We start from the raw sequence: 18,074 nt of genomic DNA, 5'->3' as shown, positions 1-18,074 counted from the left end.
ATGAACATTGTGGGAAAACTCAATTTAATGATACCTTGGAGTGTATTTTTGGTTCATTCTCTGCTGTTCTCTTTGCAAGGTAAGAACTTATGCTCAGCTTTCACAATAAAAGCTTTTTAGAAAGACTTCTCTTAAAAATTTAGTAATGCAGTTTCTTATTTTTCTTTCACTATAAAGCAAATATTTCTTACAGTGCATGGCCCGATTAAATAAACAAACCAGTAATGCAAACTTAATATCTTTGTGTCACACTCTGTGACTGCTTTTGAAACTAAAAATGGCTTTGATTTTTTTTAACTTCAGACCTTAATGCTTGAATTTTATTACAAAATGATTGGTAAAGAACAAAATTATTTTTCTTGGCTTTCTGGCTTCTCATTATTGTCAAATGCGTTATCAGATCAATGTAGGCTTGGTTGTTATGAATAGGATATGAGTTTGCTCAAAAATTGGAAAGCACCTGCAGTGTGTTTGAACATTTTTTATAACTAGAATAAATATTTGGCATACTGAGTATAGAACCTCTCCCAGCTGTTGTCATCACACAGGCTAGGAATAGATACCATAAGCAGCTGAGGAAAATGATTCCTTAGGGTAACAAGTTTTTCAAGCATTGTGCCTTTTATATAGCTTGAAAGTAAAAAAATATTCTTAAAAGTAGATCTGCATGAAATCTAGAGAGAAACTTAAATGTAACAGACTAAAGGTTTGTAATTACAATGTTCAGAAAAACATTACTGCTACATTGCAGCCTAATCCTGAGCAGTATGGAGCACCTTCCGTAGGTAGTGAACTTTAGTTTGATCCGTTAGGTAGTAAGCATTCACCACTTCCAGGGGTGGGAGTCAAGGGTGCGTAGCACTGTGGAGATAGGGCCTTTTGGGAATTGCAGGTTCTTAGAACTTCTTAGGGTTGGGCTCTACAGAAGAAAAACATCAATCACACAGCAGAAAAGTGTTTCTATCTTTGCTGGCAGGGAGTAACTCAGTCCCAACCCCCTCTGGAAGATAGGGGGGTATATATGTATGTATAAATGCTTTCTGAAAAACTTATTGTCATTAGTCCTCTTCTAAGGAACAAAACTCTTGTTTATTACAGTTTTGTTTATTAAACCAAAGTTGGATACAGATTTGTCACTTTTCCGTCACTTTTAACCCAACAGGATGCTATTGTGAGTTTTCTCTTTTAAGAAGAGCACCCCGGTGAGTATGCTTTTCTCATTTGAAGAGTTTTAAAAGCAAATATATGTGAAATCAGTAAGACTTGTTCAATATGATGGAAGTACCTGTATAGGAAGTGCAACATGGCCTGGTGTAGAAAACAGCTCTAATTTTTAGTGACTTAGACATAAAGTATTCCTTCAGTTTAATAACTCTTCCAAAAGAACTGGTGATTAAACATGTAAACAAGTGTTTGAAAAACAAGTGCATCTCTTTAGTAATCACAAAAGACTGTGTTCCTCAGCTAAGTTCAGAGGATGAGTATCTTATGTGACTGTTCTCACAGCTGATAAAAACGTGTCTTATTTAAACACCAGTAGATCATTTTAGTTGCAGGATAAAAATAACAACATTATAGTGACACACAGAAAGGAAGTGCCCACAATTAAACCATGCCATACAATAAATACAGTCTCAATGATGATCATTCATTTCACAGTCTGAAAAAAAGTATTTTCCCGTTAAGCAATAAGTGTTAGTTAAAGCAATAAGCAATAAGCAACAGTTAAAACCAAATCCAAAGGAGGGTGTCTTTCAGCTCCCACTGATACCAATGGCATCTCTGCCATTCAAAAGAAGCAAGCTTAGAGCTCAGCTCTGTACATCTAATGACTTCTATGGTCTACTGGTGTTTAAATAAGACACATTTTTATCAGCTGTGAGAACAGTCACATGAGATCACACACTATGGCTGTGTCTACACGTGCACGCTACTTCGAAGTAGCAGCACCAACTTCGAAATAGCGCCCGTCACGTCTACACGCGTCGGGCGCTATTTCGAAGTTAACTTCGACGTTAGGCGGCGAGACGTCGAAATCGCTAACCTCATGAGGAGATAGGAATAGCGCCCTACTTCGACGTTCAACGTCGAAGTAGGGACCGTGTAGACAATCCGCGTCCCGCAATGTCGAAATTGCCAGGTCCTCCATGGCGGCCATCAGCTGGGGGGTTGAGAGACGCTGTCTCTCCAGCCCGTGCGGGGCTCTATGGTCACCGTGTGCAGCAGCCTTTAGCCCAGGGCTTCTGGCTGCTGCTGCTGCAGCGGGGGATTCATGCTGCAGGCACAGGGTCTGCAACTCATTGTCGGCTCTGTGGATCTTGTGCTGTTTAGTGCAAGTGTGTCTGGGAGGGGCCCTTTAAGGGAGCGGCTTGCTGTTGAGTCCGCCCTGTGACCCTGTCTGCAGCTGTGCCTGGCACCCTTATTTCGATGTGTGCTACTGTGGCGTGTAGACGTTCCCTCGCAGCGCCTATTTCGATGTGGTGCTGCGCAACGTCGATGTTCAACATCGACGTTGCCAGCCCTGGAGGACGTGTAGACGTTATTCATCGAAATAGCCTATTTCGATGTCGCCACATCGAAATAGGCTACTTCGATGTAGGTTTCATGTGTAGATGTAGCCTATATTGTACAAAATCTGGCCAGTTAAATAAAACACAGTGTATTTTGTAGACTGAGGCCATTGTTTCCAAAATTAATCTAATTATTACATATTGTAATTTATTTATTGCTGGAAAGTAAGCTTACACTTTTAACACTACAAACACTGCACATGCAAATAGCACTGATGCATCTCAACAACACATGTACCATTCAGGCATCTAATGAAAGAGATTTGCTATTTTGTGTCCCATATTATAAGCCCAATTTGCTTATCTCCCCTCCCCCACAAATGCCAGGTACCTCTTTGAACAAGTAGTCTGTGTTCAAAAGCAGATATCGGAGCACTCTTGGATTTTGTAAAATGAGACTATGAAAAGAAAAAAGTCACCTTTTTAAATGTTAACCCAAGAAAGACCTCTTTGATAACTGTGCTGGAAATCAGAGAGAAACACTTCTCCCAAGGGAACCACTTATTCAGGTTGCTCAGGGACCTTTGATTATACAAGATCCTTTTTTGTTTTCTTCCAGAAACCAGTTTAATGCAACTCGACAGAAAAGAGATCTCTTAGCAGCTGAGGTAGGTTATGCCACAGAAAGAGATAGGGGCAAGAATCCCCCTCCTTTTTGCAATGGGGCTTTGCTGTTGTCACAATGAGATCTTTGTCAAGGAGAATGGAGATGGTAATAGTAAGACTGGGGTGAGGAGGAGAGATTTTTCCATATCCGCTTTTCTCAAACTTAAATCCACAGCTTCATTTATTCTTAGCAACATGCTTCATGAACTATCCACCCTAACAAACACTGTGGGGCAGTTGGGGCGGGGGGGGGGGGGGGGGCGGGGGATGAGCCTTTGACTGTTAAATCTTCTGTGAGTCCCAACAGAAACATGACTCTGTGGTGAGAAGCACAACAATGCAACCATACTGAACAGTTTTGCAAATAGTGGCGATGTTGTGACCTGGCTCCTGGGCTGCTCGGCAGTTCTCAGGCTGAGGCTGTGCTCTGGAAGCTGTTCCCCAGTCCCATTGCCACATTGCTGGTGAGATAACTCAGGAAGTTAGGAGGTCATGAAACAGGCCTGACAGCTATTTCATCTGGGATGAGTCTAAGGGTAGTTTTAAAGTCTTCCACACTACTGGGCGCTAGGATTTTGTTATATGTCAGTGAGATACACAAAACCCTGGAAATTAGCACCATTTGCCCATTCTGGAGGAAGCACTTTGTTCAAGATGCAGAAGTGTGGTGGTGATTAACATATGAGATGCCTGGAAACCCATGTTCTACTCCAAGAATGCCTGCATTTTGGTGATGGAAAAAATAATTCCGTACATGCGGTTTTCAATTTTATCTAGTGTTTAAAAAGTGCTTTGTGAGTTGCTTGGATTAAAAGCTCTCTATACATGCGAGATCATTTTATGTTAAAGTAACTGTCAAATTCCTGTCCTAAAATTGCTGTAAGAGACCTGGAATTGTGTGAGACATTTTTGATGTACTAACACTCTGGTTTTGCTTGTTTGTGTCTTGGATAGACTGGTGTAGATTCTGCTGGATCTCACCTTCATGGGGACCTTACTCAGAGTCAAAGACCATCAGGAGGTCAGTGATATGTTACTAATCCACTACCTGTTAGATATGATTTCAGGAAAGTGCCATCTACCCATAAACTGCCCCTTGCTTCCAGGGATTGTGTAGCTCTATATAGTATTTTTTTCCATGCAAAACTCAGTGCTGTTTCATTTTGGTAACTTGTACTTCTGACTTTCTAAGTCACAGAAAATGGTTATTAAAAAAATCCAGTTTTTTATGGAAGCATTAGTGTGACACCCAAGCACCTAAAGAAACAATTCCTTTATTGCTTTACAAAAAACAACAAGAAGTCCTATTGCACCTTATAGACTAACAGATTTTTTGGAGCATAAGCTTTCGTGGGCAAAGACCCACTTTGTCAGAAGCATCTGTATTGCTTTACAGTTATTTCCACTCCCAGTTTTCTTGCATGCTACTTTTGGCCTCATCAGATTGAGTATGTATGCTGACTGGCATTGATAATAGCAGCTGTCCGTAGTGGAAGATAAGCCTAAATCCTCTTCTAGAAAATTCTAGGCTTCAGTCAAACTCTTCAGTTTGTTCAGAGTGAATTGAGGGATTCCATATATGTTACACAGAAGATCCATTGCTGTTGGTGTTACCTAGCATCCACCATGCAAAAATGATTAAATGGGCTGAACATGGATGCTTTAAGACACAATAGGTCCACTCAAATAGAATTTTTGGTGTCTTTCATATAAGTGAATACAAATCATGGTGTTGTTCTTAGTGTTGTTGTTTTAAAAGCATTTCCTTGTAAGTGAAAAGGGGAAGCTAGACAGTATTCTCTATATTTTTAAATGTCTTTATATGTATTTGAAAATTAACTTTAAAGTGGCAAGAATAAAAAGCTAAAGTTTATGTGCTGCCTTAAAAAGAATATTTTACAATTAAAGTTAATATTATGGAACAAGTCTGACTACTTTATATGATTAAACTTCAAGGTCCAATTCAGCTCCTATTTTGGTTATTGTGGGCTTTATCATGGACTCACTGAGCCTGGGTATTAGAACATTTTTAACTTGTTTGTGTTGCTTTTTGCAACAGAACATATGTAACTAAAGATGTTCCCCAGCTGCAAAATTCAGAGGAAGATTTTAAACCCCACTGGCCTCAGCGATATTTGGATCCAGGGTCTTAGTTTCCCTCATTGTACAACTACCAGCAAAATTCCGATTCTTCCTGCTCTCCTACCACACACTTATCTGCCTTCTTCCAAGTTTTGGACATTCAGATGTGGTGTTTTGTTTTAGAGCCCTCTCTCTTAATAAGGCCAGTGGGGAAAATCTTGGATTTTGGAACAGTAGCATACAACTCTTTAATGAAAGTACTTGTATATAATTTTAGAAAATTGTTAAATTAACCACAGCATAAAACAACCAATTCTAACAAAATTTTAAATTCATGAAAAATTTCAACTGTTCAAACAAATAATAATTTAACTGATGTTTTTAGCATGAGTAGATGATGGTTTGTTGTTTTTGGCTACATAAAACTTTATATTCATAGGAATTTTATAGCCTGAATGTACATTTTCCTCTAATCTTTATTAATAACAAGCTGAACCTACATGCAGTTTGTGCTGAACTCAGTCAAGGAGTACAATATGCACCTTGTATAGTTCTGTTGCAAGATGATGGGGATTCTGTTTCTTTACGTGGGAACTTGACATTTTAGTTAACTACAAGGAGGTTGACCTTTGCCCTTTTGTTTGATTACTTTAAACAGCTTTAACTTTAAACTATGTTTTTACCAAACAACAAAAATATGAAATGAAATAAACATTGAAAACTGAGAGTGCTGTTGGTTAATTTTTTAGCTATAACTCTGATTCTATTTTAGTTATTAGAAAGGTTTCTTCCACATTGTTTGGCATCTTGATAAATTTCAGTGCATATTAGAAGGCAGCTATATTTTCCTTCAGGGTCTTGTCCTCAAGAATGCCTTAATGGAGCAGTTTGTACAGAGGAGGGGGTATGTGACTGTCAGATGATTCAGGCTCATGGTGAAAGATGCCAAATTGGTAAGTTTCAGTAATCGACAATGGAATTGAGTTTCAGATTAGGGTGAGATTTAAGAGCTAGTTTGTTGAAATAATACCTGCTCACAGCACTTTTGCAATTGCTTTATAATCAAGCTGTAATTCTAAGTGGGAGGCTGGGTGTCTCAAAGGATGCATTTCAAAGTGAGATATGGGACTACAAAGGACATCAGACATTCCTCAGTTTTATTAATCCTTGTAAAAGTATCCCAGTGCATCATGACATACCATACTGGCTTTTATTTCTTTAACCACTTCACCAAATACATATGCTGAAGACAAGATGTTGGTATATTTTAATGGGACAAATTTTGTCAGGTGCAATCCACCAGCAGTAGAGTTGGGGTAGAATGTTGTTTGTCCCTTTTTGATTCCTCAGGCTACTCTGGCTCCGTAAAATATCCACAATAACAGCCTTTGTAAGGTCAGACCTAGAATGTCAGCTGGTGTCAATCAAATGTAGCTCCATTGACTTCAATGGGAATGCACTGATTTACTTCAGCTGAGATTATAGGGCAGTGCGTCTGTTGAAAATGAACAAAAAGCATCTCAATTTCAACCATTTTCAGATATATTTAATTTTGTTAAAGCTGGAATTAAAGGGCATTTCAAAATGCTTATGTGCAAAATAGTCAAAATAAAAGGTTGTAATTCCCCACCTGACAATTTTAGTATTTTATCACTGAAACAATTTGGTGACATCAACATGAATTAATGAAATGCTTCATTGTCACCGAATCTGCCTTTTTCACTAAAAAAAGTTAGGATCCATTTTTTTTTGTTTGGTGCTGAACTATACTTATTGTTCTATTGCTAGTTATAATTAAAGGTGACGTAGAGGCTCCAATGATATCAATAGCAAAACTTCCATTGCCTTTACTGGTCCATAGTTCCCTTTAAATTTTTTAAGACTTGTCTTAATCTAATTTCTTGAATGATAAGTAATACTTTCTTCTGTGATGATATATGCTTGTCTACTATGCATGTAATAATCTCACTTTTGTACGTTTGTAATACTTGCGTAATTTTTTTGTTATTTTGCATTTTACATGTTTGTCTTATTTATTCTCCCCAGTGCCTAACAATGGTAAGGATCGAGATGGAATTTGCAAATCCTGGGGGCAGTATCACTTTGAAACATTTGATGGCATTTATTATTATTTCCCCGGAAATTGTTCCTATATTTTTGCAAAAGACTGTGGTGCTCCAGAACCTCAGTACACTGTCTGGGTAAGTGTGTGAACATAGGTTTGAAAAGAATTGTGAAATATTGGTATAATACAGAACTTGTGTTATAGTATGATAAAAATAAATCATCAGAGACTGTAACTGGCTGAAAAGGTGGCTTACTTCCTTTTTAGATCCATAGAATGTGCTGAGCAAAAACTCTGAAAATATACTAGCAATAACTGAACACATTAGTAAAATAATTAATCAACAGATTCAGTACATCATACAGATTTCTTCCCCCCCTCCATACCAAAAAGACTCTTACCTCCTGCTTCAGGCAAATTCTGTGTAGTAAAAAATTGGCCTTGAAGCTTTGGAGCTATTTAGCAAACTTGACTTGAGAAGCTCTGTGTAAGCTCAAAAGTTTGGGTCTCTCACAAGCTGCTGGTCCAGCAAAAGTTATTACTTCACCTACCTTTTGTTTTTAAATAATTTGAGCTGTCAGAATGTAGAAATAAATGAATTCCTAATTACAGTGAAAACAGCCCTTACCAGCAATTTCCATTTAAATCGGGAGGTTGTTATCTTAAGACCTATAGTTGATCTACACTATTGTGAAAGAACATAAATTTAGAGATCGGTGTGACTGGTTGGCCCCTTTAAATTTTTTTGTTACTTTGTTGACTGTTTGTTTAACCTGTGGAATAGGGGACTGGGTGACAAAAAGGAGTAGCAAAGAAGTTTACAGAGCCTTTGAGTCCTTACGACAGGGGTGGCCAACCCTTTTGCATCAGCGGCCACATGGAAATTTTTTACATATGCCGGGAAGCAAACACAAAATTGCCCCAACCCCCACCCCCAGGCTTAACCCTTCTCAGCCCCAAACTTGCCTCTCCTGCATTAACCTGCCTCAGACAATGAGCTTCGTGTGCTGTCCCTGCTCCTCTGTGGTGGCCACCTTCCCCCTCATATTTCAGTGAGGCTGCGCAGCTCCAGCAGGGGCAGACTTGACCTCCCCTTCTCCCAGCTCTCCTGCTCACTTCCCCCACATGCAGTGCAGGGGGCTCCCTGACCTGCTGTGCTGAAATAATGGAACTAAATGTAATTGGTTTAACAGGTGGATCCCTTCTGTTGCCCTGCTGGATGTGAAACCAATTAAATTTAGTTCCTTTATTTCAGCTGTGGCAGGGCAGAGAGCCGCAAATGGCTCCTTGAAGAGCTGCATGTGGCTCCAGAGCTGCAGGTTGCTGACCCCTGCCACAGCCTGACTACACCCATGCCCAACGCCCAGTTTGGCCAGCTTGGGTAAAACAGTGCTGCTGATGCGGGAAAAGGATTTGTGGCCAGATAAAAAGGTTTCACAGGTCAGACTCTGGTCCATTGGCTGCATGTTGACCACCCTGATTTAAGATAATATCTGAAATCTCCCCTGAATATTTGGTGCCAGTGTAGCAAGGCAGTTAAACTCATGCTAGACTGTAAGTGTATGAATATTTCCAGAGCAATTCACTGCTGGAAATCAACAGGTGCAACTTATGTGCTTTGATCATAACTTTCTCCAGGTTATTTCCATGGATGGAGTGGTGGTCGTTCTTTGTAGGAAGGGATGAATAGGAAGGAGAAAGATGATGTGTGGCAGATCATTGGGAGGTCAGCTGCTAAGTGTGTAATGATAGCACCAGACTGAGGGCCTGCCAGTCGCTGCTTCCTGGGGGTGGCCAGGGTGGCGGGGCAATTCTGGCCAGCCAGCAGCCAGCCAGCAGCTACTACCTGGGGCAAACCAGGATAAGAGTGTCCATATGGTGCTGGAACTACTGTGTTGCTGGTAGCCCATATTTCAGAGAACATGCACCTTTGGGCAGTAAAAGCCCACTTATACTTTTCATAAGATATAGGGTATTCCCTTCTGTGTCATTAACTAACCCATATGTAGGTAATTATAGTTTGACTGAACTAAATTCTGCCTCCAGTTTCAATTGGATAAATATTCCAGTTCTTTTTCTGTCCTAAACTGCTGTGCAGTGATGCTGGGTGCAGTTAAACGGTTACTGCATTTTATAGCAGTGTAGGGCAAAGTTTTTTTCTCTGTATTTATCACTGTATTAGCGGTCCCTTGTATTATTTAAATATTTATTTCTAAAGTTCTTTGGGATCCTTCTGTTAGAGGTGTGTAGCAATGTAAAAGATTACGTGTACATTTATTAAGAGTTGTGTGTAAATCTTGAGCAGAAACCCCATTTGTTGTTAGTGCTTACATTTATTTTTCTCCCCTCCAGGTACATAACAGCCCCCAGTGTGATGGTTTGGTGTACTCTTGTCTGCGATCAATAAGCTTATTTTTTTCAAACCAGGAAGAAATAGTTATTGTGGGACATGAAGTGAGAAAGGAAGGAATCAGGTAAATTGGCTGGTTTGGGACTATGTTACCACAGAAATGAAGTATCGGGATTTGGAAGTGATGATGTTTCCACCAAATCTTGCAGTTGCCCTGGAGTACACCTTTGCTGCATAGTTAGCCAAAGTAATCTGCCACTGCTTCTGAGTGCCCAGGTCAGCATAGCGGAGACATGAGCAGCCACACTGCAAAGGCTTTCCTTGAGATATTGAGTCCTCATTGGTGCTACGCTCACTTTGTGTGTCACTACATATCCTGTTGTTCTCTGTGCTGCCACCACACTCTGAATTTTTCCCTCATGAACTGTGGGAGAACTTTCTGCCTTTTGAGTGCAGAGAGAGGAACTGTGGGAAGGCATTCTAGTGGTTTAATTTGTGCCCTCACTGCAAAGGGGCAGGGTTTCCAGCCCAAGTGAAAGTGGAGCCTATGGTTTAATCCACATTCACAGCCATGTCAGCTATCCTGGGTTGAAAGCACCACTAAAGTCAGGGGAGGGTTTTTGTGTGGATGGGTTAGAGATTAGGGACAATACCAGGTAAGAATTTATCATAACTCTGTAGTGAAGACATACCCTCAGAGGTCATTTGGTAAGTCACAGAGGTTATAATTATGTAGTCAAATCCTGATTTGATGAAAGGAGTTTAACTCCACTGATATGTTTAGCAAGTTGTTGACTCAGACCTGTCTGACCGTTTCTGTTAACTTAGCTATTTTCGGTGGTTGACCTCTACAAGGCATCTGATTTCTGACTCTTCTCATGTCTGTCTCTTGACTGACAGAGTTTTCCTACACTGGGAAAATGCATGGTGTTATAAGATGTTAACCATTAGATTGTCTTGTTTAAAACAGTGTTAGCTAGTCTTGGTTAGCACTTGCTGTACTCTGATATCAGTCAGTGACCAAGCTGATTGTAGAGAAGTCCAAATTGAATTAATCGGGGTTCTTCAGTTTGCTATTTGTCACCATGGCCGTGTCTACACTAGCCCCAAACTTCGATATGGCCATGCAAATGGCCATTTCGAAGTTTACTAATGAAGCACTGAAATACATATTCAGCACCTCATTAGCATGCGGGTGGCCACAGCACTTCAAAATTGATGCGGCTCGCCGCCACATGGCTCGTTCAGACAGGGCTCCTTTTCAAAAGGACCCCGGCTACTTCGAAGTCCCCTTATTCCCATCTGCTCATAGGAATAAGGGGACTTTGAAGTAGGCAGGGTCCTTTCGAAAAGAAGCCCCCTCTGAACGAGCTGTGCGGCGGCGAGCTGCATCAATTTCAAAGTTCTGCGGCTGCCCTCATGCTAATGAGGTGCTGAATATGTATTTCAGCACTTCATTAGTAAACTTCGAAATCGAAGTTTGGGGCTAATGTAGACATAGCCCATTTGAAGCAAAAAACAGAGTTTGAAATACAACAAACTCTGAGCTCCATCAGGCTTACCCTTCTCTGTTTCAACTATAAGGGTGAGTAGATCGGGTGGTCCCACATCTGAGTTGCACCACCTTGTAGCTACAAGGACATAGCCATTAATCCCAGAAGCAGCAACCTTTTGAAGACAGTGATTGGCTCATTCTCTAATACTAGGGTTTGGTGGAAATCCAAGCATAGCTATACCCACTGACCGGTCAGAAATACAGGCACATTGAAGGATATGTTGCACATGACTACTAATAGTTTCTGTGTTATTTAATCTTTGATTTGCATAGCAAGGGCTCTTATTCTATACACATTCTATGTACAGAACAGTTATTGACTTCAAAGGAAGTTGTCAATATGCAAAACTTGAAGGTGGTAGATCCAAATTGCATTGTCATTCACTGATATTTTTAAAAGTTTTAGGCACATCTGCCTGTTGCTTCTTCTGTTTACAAATAAGTTAAAATTACTCTTTGACTCTAAAAAAGTATACTCTGTAAATGACTTCAGGGATCCCATGCTTAATGTCTCTGTCAGTGACTCCATATCAAAACTGTTCAGTCTACAAGTAAAAAGATGCTTTTCCTAACATGCCAGTGCATCAAATGCACTGTAGGATTTGAAAGTCACTTGGGGTTCTTTCTGGTTTATGCATCAGTTCTGCATAGATTGTGAATATGCCAGAAAATAATCCATTTTACTTAGTGCTTTTTTTGTGCTGGTACTTGCTGGTACTGAGTACCAGCACATTGGCAGCCCCAGCTGTGGGATTGGCTGTGGGGAGAGGTGGTAATGAGGGCGTGGGAAGCCAGCTGAGTACTAGCTCCTCTATACAAAAAAAACACTGATTTTACTGAATTGATTGTGCAAAGGTAACAGGAATGACAAATACTAAAAACTTACTTTTGACAGAAAGAGATGCAGACTCTGAGTACACACGGAGAGAAAATCTTATGAGTTAGAAGGTGACATTGTGTATAGTCTCTTTCTAGTTCTCGTCTCCTTTTTGTATTTAAAATGGGGGTTCTCTTTTTCCAGATTAACATTGCCTCAGACAATTGGAAATGTTTTCATTGAGAGGCTGGCTGACTACATTCTAGTGAAAACTACCTTTGGTTTTTCTCTTGCTTGGGACGGAAGCTCTGGTATTTATATTAAACTGACAGAAGAACATAAAGGGAAACCTTGTGGCCTGTGTGGAAATTATAATGGCAATAAATCTGATGACCTGAAAATACAAAACAGTAAGTGAAGAGATCAGAAATATACCCTTCCTCTGTTTAAAACAAACAAAACAAAACAAATATCCATAGCTTCCCTGGTCCTGGTCTTCTCAATATCAGGATGTGCTCTAAAAGATTGTTCCATTGTCCATTTCAATTTATTTTCAGGAGAATTGAAAAGACTGGGGATAGCTCAATAAAACACTGAAGCACATGCTTAATTTAGTTGATAGATATACTTCTAATGACCAAAAGACTATGCTTTTCCTGAAATCAATACTATATAACACCCTTCTCCTCCAAAGCCCAACATTAATATTTGGAAAATGCAGTAGCTCAGCACGCCATTCTACATAGTAATTTTATGTTTTGTTGCCTGGTAAATATAAACTGTTGAAAAACATTGTTGAGGAAGTTGATTTTTTCTCATTGCTACACTTTTATTAACATACTTCACTGGGAGGCAGACAGTACATTTTAAAGAAGATGGAGAATCCAATAGCATTACTGTTGTTCATCAGAGAGAGAAAACTTGTGCTATTTTTTTGCAAGGGGTATTAGACCTGGAGAAAGATAAAAGAACTTTTCTTTTCAGATGAATACTAATCTCTCTAGGCAATGCTTTATATTGGCCATTGTCTACTGTAGATAATCTTTCCTGTGTGCCCTAGTGAAAAGTGTTGTGTGTTGTTTTTGTTTTAGAGCAGATACCAGCTTGCAGCTGGTGAACGAAGAAAAGGAAGGTTGGTAACACAAGAGGAGCAATTTGTCGCAAACAATACCTGATATAAGCAAAACCAATAATGGTATTTAACCATACAGGCAGAGTTTAGTGTTTCGCCATTGGCAGTTTTTTCAAATCGCAAGTTTTATTACCCTAATTATCCTCCTCTCTTCCATATCCCTTTTGAGCAATAGCCAAGTGCTATTTATTGTGCCAGGAGAGGGAGAAGCAGTTGGCCGTGCTGATGTGTATGCCTACCCTTCATTTTCTGCCCAGTAGAAACTGGTTGTATCCCCTCCACAGTGCATATAGCAGCCTGCAGTTTCTTGGTGACATGGTACAGTTTGTTCTTTTCCAGGCATTTGACATTTGCATACCAAAACATTATCTGGCCAGTTAAAACTAATTATTTTTTTTTCTTTTAAAAACCATTGATTCACATGCTGTTAAAATATAGTTCCAGTGTCTTTTTCTTATACTGTTGATCATAAAACGCTTTCAGGAGATGGGTCTGGTTTCTGTCTCCTTTCAGCGTTACACTGTGCTATTGGCAGTATAATCTGGGATCTGCAGTGGCAGAATTCCTGTCTTTTAGAAGTCAGAGTCATGAATCACATTAAAAATTAAACATGAACTGATTTTATAGCATTGTACCCTGCTGCTGTGTGTACAAACAATAAGCAATTTGTTGTGATATTTTACACAAGAATAGGGTGTGATGAGTTCATCATACTTACAAATTGCAACTCCCTCTAAATGTTTCCAACTTTCACCAACACTTTATGGTATTTCTGTACACCAGCAGTGTAAGGGAAACTGTTCTTTGTGTCCTGATCACTCTCAAAGGCCTCTGCTATACTACTAAAGCCAAATCTGGGGGTCTGTTGTCAACATGGCTGTCTTCCAATGTGGCAATGCAGTTCAGAGTTGTAGGGTCTTGGAAAGTGGGTTAAGGTTTTGGACCCAGATGCAGTGAGGTCCTCGACTTGTTTATGATTGCAGTATTGCTGGCACATTAGACATACCTTACAATCTACCAAAAAAAAAAAAAAGTAAATTTAAGAATTCAACATTTCTAGTGACAGAAAGAAACTGCTAAATACAGTAAGACAAGTTGAAACATGGGACAATGCTACAATCCTAAACCTGTTCACGATGAATTGAAATAGAGAGAAGTTGAAGGGCATGTTAGAAAGTCAAAATACTTAACAATAGCAGAAGAATCTCACTTTATTTTTGCTTGTTTTTATAATGGTCACGTGAAACACTATCTTACTAATTTTGATAGATCAGCCCAAAGGAGGACAATTCTCTTTAAGAGGATATTTTGGGGTTTCTAAATTAGGTTTTGTTCATCATTGGAACAGAAGCAAAATATTTTGAATGCTGAACATAAAACAGAATTTGTCTGAATGTTTTTATTTGGAGTCTAACCCTGGGCTGCCTGATTCAGGAAGATTTTCCAGCTACAGGACTTGCAGGGAAGGTGGAAGAGTGAGAGGAGGGAAAGAGGTTGAGACCCAAATATTGGATCTCTTCTCAGCGGACAGCTAGAAATACGTGAGTGATAAGGACTAGCATGGCCTGTGTGAGACCTGTGTTTAAGTCTCTGATCTGCCTTATTTGGGGCGTCCCACATTCAAGGCCACTGCTGTGACCCCAGGCTGTAAGACTGTGAGTTTCTTGCTGTCTGCTTGAAACTGATCAGAGAGCTCTGGCCCAAGAAACCTTACTGATGAAAACTGTCAGAATCAGAGTGTGTCAACAAAACATTTCTCCTTTGTTAAAACAGCATATTTTGACACAATGTTTATTCAGAGGGGTCAGAGTTCTAGCAGCCTGATGTTAAATTTCAGACCAGAGATGGTTTCCAAAGAGCATTGGTTCTTGGTACGTTATATAGGCAAAACTAGCTACCTCCTTTAACTTTACTAAACCCATCGCATTTTTCAGTAAGCCTAGGTACCAAAATATAACCAATCACATACTAGCACCTATGTTTTGTCCTCCCTGCTCAACTCTTTTTATATTTTATCTCTCCTGCCCAAATTGAAAAACATGATTTTCTTTGTGTATCTGGTCAGCAAAAAGTCGCTGGTCAGAGCTTTTCTTTTCTATTTTATCAGTTATTAGGGTCTTTCTGTTTCCGCCCTAAGCTTCTGAGAACCTGGCTATATTTACTTTACAACTCTTGGGCTGTGTCTACACTACATTCGCCTCTTAAAAGGGGAATGCAAATGAGCAAGATCAGAAATACAAATGAGGCAGATGTTTACATATCTCACATCTCATTTGCATAGTCTGATGCATTCTTGCTTCCAAAAGAGATGTTTTTGAAACAACAGCCATGTAGATGGGGTTCCTTAAAAAACTAACCCCATTTTTGAAAGAACCCCTCTTCCTATTTAGTTTCAGAAAGAAGGGTTTATTGAGGTCCTTAAATAAAACATATTAAAGAAAAGCCAAAAACATACACAAAAACAAACCCTTATAGGAAGAAATATGATTTCTACTCCTTATGAAGTTACCACAACTTTATTTCCTGCAAAATTAGACATTTCCTGTTAATTCACTTTAAAATTTAAATATAGTGAAATTTAAAATAATCTTATACAGATCGCAAACTACAAATTTAATATATCTTAGAGCATGTATATTTAAATTGTTTGCCAAATAATTCTAATATTTCATTTGAGAGGTTTCTCAGCTTTTGTGTTGGCATAAAAACCTTTGTTTTTGTGTGAAATGATTCTGTTTGATGTTTTTCTGAAGTAGGTGAATATACAGACGACATTGCTGTATTTGCAAACAGCTGGTCTGTACAAACTCCAGAGGATGCACTTTGTGTGATGACTGCCTCGGGTTTTTCTAGTCCATGTTTGACTGACACAGAATCCTTTGAGGTAAGTTGGGCTGCTTACATTTTCATATTGGATGCATTATAATGATTCACATTCTCTAGCCTGTTCTTTGCATTTCCATTAACAATACTTCTACGTAAAAACATAAGAGCAGCCATACTGGGTCAGACCAAAGATCCAGCTAGCCCCGTATCCTCTCTTTTGACAGGGGCCAATGCCAGCTGCCCCAGAGGGAGTGAACGGAACAGGTAGTCATCCAAGTGATCCTTCTCCTGTTATCCACTTCCAGCCTCTGACAGACAGAGGCTAGGGACACCATTCCTATCCATCCTGGCTAATAGCTATTGATAGACCTAACCTCCATGAATTTGTCAAGCTCTTTTCTGAACTCTGTTAAAGTCCTGATCTTCCCAACATCCTTTGGCAAGGAATTCCACAGGCCTACAGTGTGCTGCATGAAGTAAAACATCCTTTTGTTGGTTTTGAACCTGCAATCTATTAGTTTCGTTTGGTGACACCCAGTTCTTATGTTATGTGAACAAATAAATAACTTTTCCTTATTCATTTTTCCCACACCAGCCATGATTTTATAGGTCTCTATCATATGCCCCCCTTAGTCTACCCTTTTCTCAGCTGAAAAGTCTGTCTTTATAATGTCTCTTTATATGGGACCCATTCCAAACCCCAAATCATTCTTGTTACCCTTTTCTGAACCTTTTCCAATGCCAGTTTATCTTTTTTGAGATGACTTTGAAATAATGTGTTAAGCCCTCCACAAACCAAGGCATGTATGGTCCTGCACAGACCTAAAATTTAGCACAAGTGAAAAAATCATAAATGATTAACTTAAAATTAGATAAAATATTTTAAAATGCAAATGTTGTGGCACCAGTTGTAGGTTCCAGCAGCAGGTGGCCTGGCCATGACTATCCAGAATCCAGGCTTACAGGAAAGCCAAAACCATTCACAGATTTGTATTTTGAGCACCGGGCCATTAAGTTTCTGGAGTATAAGTAATGGCCCCAATCAGCACATTTAGGCCGTGTCAACACTAGCCCCAAACTTCGAAATGGCCATGTAAATGGCCATTTTGAAGTTTACTAATGAAGCGCTGAAATACATATTCAACGCCTCATTAGCATGCGGGCGGCCACGGCACTTTGAAATTGACATGGCTCACCGCTGTGCGGCTCATCCCGACAGGGCTCCTTTTCAAAAGGACCCCAACTACTTTGAAGTTCCCTTATTCCCATCTGCTCATAGGAATAAGGGGACTTCGAAGTAGCCAGGATCCTTTCAAAAAGGAGCTCTGTCAGGATGAGCCGCGCGGTGGTTAGCCACGTCAATTTCGAAGTGCTGCGGCCTCCCACATGCTAATGAGGTGCTGAATATGTATTTCAGTGCTTCATTAGTAAACTTCAGAATGGCCATTTGCATGGCCATTTCAAAGTTTGGGGCTAGTGTAGACATAGCCTTAGAATTCTAAACAGATCCAAGCTTCACATTTTTAACTTCATACACAGGCATGACACACACAAACAAATGGAATATACACATTTAGCAGATTGGAAGTTTAAAAATGACCTGTTACATAATGTATTTTGGCTAAAGTGTCTTAGATTTATTCATATTCATAAGCCAACTTTCATAAAACAACAGGGGTATCACAGTTTGTATCATGAAATATAAGGTAACTGTTAGTTAACTTTTTTTTTTTTAAATGCACAGGCCATATTCTTCAAATGCCAAATACTCCTACAGTTTCCTTTTTTCAGCTGTCATGAAAGCATAGACCCTTATTCATATATATCTAGCTGCATGAATGACCTTTGCAGGTAAGAAGGATGGTGTTCTTTAAACATTCATTTTCATTGTTTGGTGTATTACATGATAGCCAGATTGGTTTTAGATAGTGGAGTTTTTCAGTACAATTTTATTTTTGTAAAATACTTTCCTCTCCACAATGCCCAATCTCATCGTTCAGTGTCTGTCTGTTTAACCCCAATAGCTGCTATAATCTTAATAAACAGTGGGTCAAATTCAAACCTGCCATAA

The 18,074-nt window shown here is 39.5% G+C and overlaps 1 protein-coding gene across 1 annotated transcript in view; it reads left to right on the top strand.

Annotated features, from left to right (window-relative positions):
* Positions 1-18,074, top strand: part of OTOGL (otogelin like) — a 153,383-nt gene continuing 135,309 nt past the window's right edge. The window contains exons 1-7 of the mRNA XM_075003706.1: positions 1-79; positions 6,113-6,211; positions 7,305-7,459; positions 9,676-9,797; positions 12,250-12,455; positions 15,934-16,061; positions 17,748-17,854. Coding sequence (XP_074859807.1) covers positions 1-79; positions 6,113-6,211; positions 7,305-7,459; positions 9,676-9,797; positions 12,250-12,455; positions 15,934-16,061; positions 17,748-17,854 — 896 coding nt within the window. The remainder of the gene's footprint in view (positions 80-6,112; positions 6,212-7,304; positions 7,460-9,675; positions 9,798-12,249; positions 12,456-15,933; positions 16,062-17,747; positions 17,855-18,074) is intronic.

This window comes from Carettochelys insculpta, chromosome 1, assembly GCF_033958435.1.
Source record: "Carettochelys insculpta isolate YL-2023 chromosome 1, ASM3395843v1, whole genome shotgun sequence".
NCBI lineage: Eukaryota > Metazoa > Chordata > Testudines > Carettochelyidae > Carettochelys > Carettochelys insculpta.
This window is presented reverse-complemented; position numbering and strand designations above follow the sequence as displayed.